We start from the raw sequence: 7074 nt of genomic DNA, 5'->3' as shown, positions 1-7074 counted from the left end.
CAATGCTCCTTCCATCGTCCTTCCTCCTTTCCCTCCTTCCTCTCTTCTGGCTCTCCCTCCGTGTGTGTGTGTGTGTGTGTGTGTGTGTGTGTGTGTGTGTGTGTGGTCTTTCTCTGTCTCCATCTCTCTGTGTGTATGTCTCTCCCTGTCTGTCTCTATCTTTCCTTGTCTGTCTCTCTCTCTCTCTCTTTCTCTCTCTGTCTCTCCCTGTCTCTCCCCCTCGCTCTCTCATATATACTCGGTATTTCTGGAGTCCCCATCCTATGGCAGGTAGGGTGCAAAGCCCCGGGGATACAGCGGGTAATACAAAATATACTTACTGCCCACATGGAGCTCCCAGCCAATGGAAGACACATGTTAAACTTCTTCTTCATCCCTATGTTACGCTGCAGCTGTGAGGAGCTGGGCAGGCCAGGCGCCTGGTCCCACGGAGGCCCAGTCACGGGCTGGAGAGCAAGGCCGGCGAGCTGAGAGCTGACGGAGCTGCAGCCGACTATGGAGGTTAACTATGGCTGGGTGGGGCGTGTCCCAAGCAAGGCGAATTAAACCATTTTGGTTTCAAATAGTGCACTTGGGGGCGCCTGGGTGGCTCAGTCAGTTAAGCGTCCCACTCTTGATTTTAGCTCAGATCATGATCTCAGCATCGTGAGATTGAGCCCTGCATCGGGCTCTGTGCTGGGCGTGGAGCCTGCTTAAGGTTCTCTCGCTCCTTCTGCCTCTGCCCCTCCCCCCACCCCGCTCTCTCCCTCTCTAATAGATGAATAAATAGTGCGCTTGACTTTTACTGCGACTCTGCATTTCTAAGAAAAATTAATAGCAGCTGTTAATGAAGACCTACTGTGTGCCAGGGCCAAGGACTTTTCATGTGGAGCCTCACTGGTCCTCGCCACTCTCTGGGCTAGGCACTAGAGCCCCCGGTTCAGGTGAGGAAACAGGCAAGGCGAGTCTGCGCCCGGTTCAGGGGTGCCCAGCCTGAGAATGCAGGAAGGAGGGGCACAGCTGTCTGTCTGGTGGTCTGTCGTCCCGTGCTCTCCCCAGCCCCAGCCATCTCTGGGCTCCAGAAAGAATACACAGCCCTGCCCTCCGGCTGGTTGACATTTCTGCACTGACTGCTGGAGAAACAAAGGTAGCGCAAAAAATTGAACATAAAGATTGATATTTCTCATTGACTTTGCCTTAAGATGTTGGGTAATTAGATAGTCACTTTTCTGTCTCTGAAGTTTCCCGTTCTACACAGTACAAGGGAATCTGTACTGTTTTGTTAGGCAGAAACAAGCCCGGGCAAATGCTTGCAGGGCGTTTTCCGTCCTGAACCAAGACGGTGACATGTTGGCCCCACCAGGAATGAACCGTGGACGCTCCTCACTCCGCCCTCCCCACCCCTCACTGGCACTCACAAGGGTTACTAGCGGTGCCAGAAGCCAGCACAGCAGCCCGCTGAACTCATTAACCCACATAAGCCTCACAACTCCATGAGGTAGTCCTATTGCTACCCCATTTTACAGATGAAGAAACTGAGACATCATAAATCGACGTCCCAGAGCTCGTGTGGGGAAGAGCTGGAGGCTGGTCTTGAACAGTCCAAACAACAGAAGCCAAGCCTGTCCCTTTCATTGTACCCCACGTTCCCTCCAGTCCTCCCACAAGCCCCCTGGTGCTTCCCGTCTCTGCTACAGGTGAGGAACTGAGGGTCTGCAGGGTTTGGGGTCTTCAAGGTCCCACGGCTGGCCTGTGCCTGGAAGGCCCAGAGCCCTTCCCATGCGCCCACTACACGAGTCCACCTGGGGCCTGGGACCCAGGAAACAGAACGCTGAGGGACCCATGAGCATATATTTGAGGTTAGGAAAGAAAAAAAATCAAAACCCGTGGAAAGCAGCCAGTGTGACCAAAAGCTGTTGTCCTGGGTTTAACCACCCTGCGGCAGCCCGCCCTGGGGCGACTCATGGTGGCCAGTGTGACTCAGCCTGCAGCGTGTCCGGGAGCCATCAGACGCGGCCCACCTCGGGACTCCTCGTCGTCGAACAAGGACTGGAGTGTGTGCCTTGAAACCCGGGTGGAAGTGTCCTCCCAGAGATGTTAGAGGAAGACTCTGTCTGCCCAACGCCATTTGGGAATCATCTTCCCCCCTGGGGGCTGGCAGGAGAAGGCGCTCCAGGAACAATCGCTGGGGTCATTGCTCCAAGCTTCAAATTCAGAGAAGAGGGTCCACGGGCAGCCAACGCCTCTAGCTAAAGAACAGTTGGCACCAGGTTGATGGGCCATGATTAACGGATGCAATGTCACTCCTTAGAAACTCCCAAGGTGGCTCTGTCGATGACATCTGGCCCCGACTTCTATTATTACTGACACCCCATCAGCTGACCAAGGTTGTTCTCATGGTTCACTGTCATCTGGGACCCCCAGCTCAGGCAGCAGAGGGGGACAGAGTGGGGCACAACACTCCAAGATGTGTTCAAGGGCACACCCCAGGGTTGGGCGGCTGGAGGATAACTAAGGTGGGACACAGCCAGAAGATGGGGTTCTAAGTAGCCGTGTACAAGGGCGTTTTGGACCACTATCTGATGACATAAAGAAGAGCTTATTTCAATGACCGCGCATACGCAGTCGGAAACATGCCAACGTGTCCGCTGTGGCCATTTCTGAGCGGCGCAATTGACAATATTCTCAGGCACTTTTTATTCTGATCTGTTTTACAACCACCATGCGTCTCCTACACAACAATGAATGTAAAGAAAAGGCAACGTCTAAAATGAACAGGACCAGGCACCTGGGTGGCTCAGTCGTTATGTGTCTGCCTTTGGCTCAGGTCGTGATCCCAGAGTCCTGGGATCAAGCCCCGCATGGGGCTCCCTTCTCCGCGGGGAGTCTGCTTCTCCCTCTCCCACTCCCCCTGCCTGTGCTCTCTCTCTCGCTGTATCTCTCTCTGTCAAATAAACAAAATCTTAAAAATAAAATAAAATAAAATAAAATGAACAGAACCTTAGGAATCAGATCCAGATTTAAATACCCGCTCCACAACGTGCTCGTTGGAATGACCGTGGACGTGACTGACCACTCAGAGCCTGACGTTCCTCGTTTGTAAAACGGGGCTGATGAAGGGAGACTGTCACACAACCTCCTAATGCATGCCTCCCGCTGTTCTTTACATGGCAGGTGTTCTCCTAACAGAAGAGTCCTCTGCCCCTGGCTCAGCACCACGGCCGAGGCGGGGGGCAGATTTGCCTCAGCCCCTCTCCTCTGAAGCTGAGAGCCAGCGAGAGAGGTTGCACTGGGAGCCTGCTGCTGAGCAAAATCAAAACTTACAAAACCCCTGGGTTGCTCATTTTTTCATTTGAAAGGGCGGTTGGTCCCACTTGAGGAAGCAGCTGCAGGAGGGGGGCTCCCGTGACAGAAATATGAGGCTGTGCCCTTGGGCTGCTTCTCTAGTTTACTCATTTTCCCCAGAAATCATCTCTGACTCTCTCTGGATGGAAGTGTTCTCTGCACCTCCTGGGAATCCAGACACCTTTTTTTTTTTTTTTAATAACAGCTTGTGATATAATGCACCTACCATATAAATCACCTATTTAAAGTGTACCATTCAATGGCTTTCAGTATATACAGAGCTGTATCACCACGAGCAGGTTTAGAAAACTGTCATCTCCCTGAGAAGAACCCCTTCAGCCATCGGCAGTCACTCCTCCTCCCCCAGCCCTAATCCTAACCCCCAGTCCACTTTCTGCCTCTACAGATTTGCCTCTTCTGGACATTTCACATATGAAAGGAGTCATGCTCTGTCGGTCCCCTGTGACTGGCTCTTTCACCGAGCATAACGCTCTCATGGTTGAAGCGTGTATCTGCCTCATTCTTTTTTAATGACGAGCAGTATTCCATTGTATGCATACACCACATCTTATTTATCCATTCACCAGTGATGGACACCAGGCATCCTTCTTGAATTTAATATATTCCCTGTAATGATAGTGATCGCTGAGCACCTGCCATGTGCTAGGCACTTGACCTAATTTCTAACACTTACAACAGCCCAGGGAGGCAGGGCTGGTTCTCCCATCACACTGATAAAAGAAACCAAGATGTAGAGGTGAAGTGGCCCATCCAAGGTCCCACTGGTGACAGAGAAGGAATCAAAGATGGGTTGGCCTAGGCACCCCTCCCCTGGTCCACGTTCTTCCCATTGCACAACCGTCATCCCTCTACCCCCGTGTGCTCCGCTCTCTCCTTCCAGTTGGCTCTGAGACCAGAAAAAGAAAGAATCCTCCCATTAAGTGACGGCTCATTGAACAAGCCCTAGCTGACACCACGTGGGAGGGCCAGCACGCATTAGTCACCGAGCCAGGTGGCCACCTCGTGGGGCTCATTGCCCAGGTGATGAGAGGTCGTCATGCAAGGGGACAGGCGCTGGTCACTGAGAAGGGTATGACCCACGGCTGGGAACACAGGGCTGCTAGAGAGCCCAAGGAAAGATTTTTAGAGGAGATGATATTTTGAGCAGGACCCCAGGGGACCAGGCAGGCGGCTCTGGCAGAGGCAAGCCTATGCAGAGGAACGGATGTGCTCACAGACCTGGAGACCAGGAACCTGGGTCCATGGGGATGAGTTCTGTCCTCCTGAACATGGGAGGGGAAAAGCAGGGAGAGAGGTTGGAATCACACTGCGGGAGCCTGCCGTCTGAGCTGTGTCCTGTGGGCAGGAAGCCACCGAAAGCTTTGAGCGAGATAACAAGATAAAAGCCATCATCCGTTAACACTCCGGTGTCTGTCTTCAGACCCAGGTTCCCTGGCCCCTGGAAGTGATCCTTCTGCGGTTCACAGCAGAGCTGGCTTCAGACTCCCGTACATCTTTGTACCCCCAGCACCTAGGACAGGGCCTGATGCACGACAGCAGCTCAATAAACATTTGTTGAATGAATGAATGAATGAATGAACCAACCAACCAATCAATCTGCTGGCCAGCCCCTCCCCGTCACCGGCCTCTCCCGGCTAGGTGGAATAATACAGCTAATGTGTTCCAAATTCTCCCACCTCGCCCACCTACCCTCTCTCCCTCACAGCCTGTCACCTTCTCCCTCCTTGCTACCCCTCTCCTTTCCGGTCACAAGTAGTAAAGGAACAAACGCTCATGTACTCCCACCAGGTGCTAAGCAGCAATTACTTCATTTTTTTATTTTTATTTATTTTTAGCAGCAATTACTTTAGATTCTCACAACCGCTCTCAGGGCCAGAAATGATGAACTACACCTTGCAGGTGAGGAAACTGTGATTCACAGGGGTTACAGGACCAGCCCACCTGCTGAGCGGCAGCGCTGAGACTCCCAGGGGCCTTCTGCTCCCACGCAGGGCTCTCAGCTGGGGTTGGGGAGTGGGAGTGGGGGCGGGGGGAGGAAGAGGAGGCACAGGAAGGAATGGAGGGAGGGGCGTGGTCTCGAGCCCCTGGCCCCGGGACCAGGGGAGTGGATCGGGGTCTGAGGGCTCTAGCTCCACCTCCGGATCCAGGGAGCTGCAGCCAGATTCCCCCACTCCACTCCTGCGGCCGCTCCCCCAGGCTGCAGCGCCCTCAGGGACGCACGAGCACGCACGCGCCCGTGCACGCGCACATAGCAGCCCAAAGCCTAGAAAGCCGCACGAGGAGTTGCCTTCGGCAGAGAGGTTTTATTTTTCTCTAAGATTATTCCCCAGAGAAATGTTTTATATGATGCCCACGGTAAAGCGCGGAGGGAGCCACCTCTAAGTGCCGAGCGCGACGGCCAAGGTCATGACCAGCTCATTCTTCATCTGGAGGCTTGCCTGGCGCGAAGGGCTCGGCACACACAGGCTTAACGGCCAAAGAGGTCCGAAGAAGTAGGGGGCACCCTTCCTCCCTCATCACATCATCTCCCCTGAGGCCAGGTGCCTACCAAAGTCATATGCTTCCTGCTCCGAAACCAAGAACTTCCGTGCGCCTTTGCTCAGGGCCTACAGGGCAGCAATCAGCGTGGCGCCGGATAGTCTTCTCTTGCGAATCCAAGCGTGTGCTAGCAGCTAAATGTCTTTTTTTAAAAACAAAAAAAGAAAGAAAAAGTAATGGCTACTTATCAGTAGCCTGCGCAGGCCAAGTGCTCCTGGACGCGGGGTCCTCAAAGATGGGGAAAGATTAGCAAAGCATCGTTGGGGCTGGAAAGCGAGAGCTTCTGAGCTAGGCGGTAGCACGAGAGCCCCATTCCTGCCGGCACTCCCAGTACACCATGATGGGGTGGACGAACGTCAACACAGTGGCAAGGACCAGCATCACGTTCACCTGGGGGAGAGAGATGGGGCAGGTGAGGTCCAGAACTCTGAGCGGCCCCACGAACAAAGAGGCCAGAATTGGGCCAGGTGCGGCCTCTACGTTCTCCTCAGACCCTACGGTGCCCCGGGGAAAGCCTTCAGTTACTCAGTTATAGGGGAGGAACAGTGTGCCCATTTCAGAGATGAAGAAACAGAGGTCTCGAGAGCACTCAATGACTTGCTCAAGGTCACAGGGGAAGTTGGGGACAGTGGCTAGAACATGCGTCTTCTGAATACGGTTGGAGTCGTCTGACACCACAAGCAAGAAATTCTCCCCGGTTTTTAGTTCAGTCCTGTTTTTTTCTCCCAATGACTGACTTAAACTCCTGCTCTACACGTTGCTGATCTTTTTTTAAATGAGGCTAAGGGAGCTGTGCAATGGTCAGAATACTGAATTCAAAGTCAAAAGACTTCTGCTCCTTAGCTTTGTGCTTCTGAAATGTAAGTCACAGAACCCAAATCCCCGAACCTATGTCTTCAATCTGCAAAGAGGTGGAGAGCCATGCCCACCTCCCACCTCTCAGAGCTGGGCCCACGAGCATCCCTCTGGTGTGGGGACGCCGGGGTGAGACCACAGAGCTCCTGCCCCTCGAACCAACGTTGGGAACCCGTGCGTATTGTTGCCCCAGAGCCGGGGCCGGGCTCAGCCTGCACCCACCACAAGCAGGAAATGTCTTTAAAGTTTTGGCTTTTTACTTGGAATCTGTGAGAATTTTACATTCTCCTCCAGAATATGTCTATGTGTTTCCCCACACATAAAAAATATTTTCTC

The 7074-nt window shown here is 53.3% G+C and overlaps 1 protein-coding gene across 5 annotated transcripts in view; it reads right to left on the bottom strand.

Annotated features, from left to right (window-relative positions):
- Window positions 1-5137: 5137 nt before the first annotated feature.
- The window catches only part of SLC43A3 (solute carrier family 43 member 3), a 43802-nt gene continuing 41865 nt past the window's right edge, over window positions 5138-7074 (bottom strand). For all 5 annotated transcript variants that reach the window (XM_081798078.1, XM_081798077.1, XM_081798079.1 and 2 more), the window contains exon 13: window positions 5138-6273. In XM_081798078.1, coding sequence (XP_081654204.1) covers window positions 6172-6273 — 102 coding nt within the window. In that variant the 3' untranslated portion in view covers window positions 5138-6171. The remainder of the gene's footprint in view (window positions 6274-7074) is intronic.

This window comes from Leptonychotes weddellii, chromosome 11 (assembly GCF_054177405.1).
Source record: "Leptonychotes weddellii isolate Sample4059 chromosome 11, ASM5417740v2, whole genome shotgun sequence".
Classification (NCBI taxonomy): domain Eukaryota; kingdom Metazoa; phylum Chordata; class Mammalia; order Carnivora; family Phocidae; genus Leptonychotes; species Leptonychotes weddellii.
This window is presented reverse-complemented; position numbering and strand designations above follow the sequence as displayed.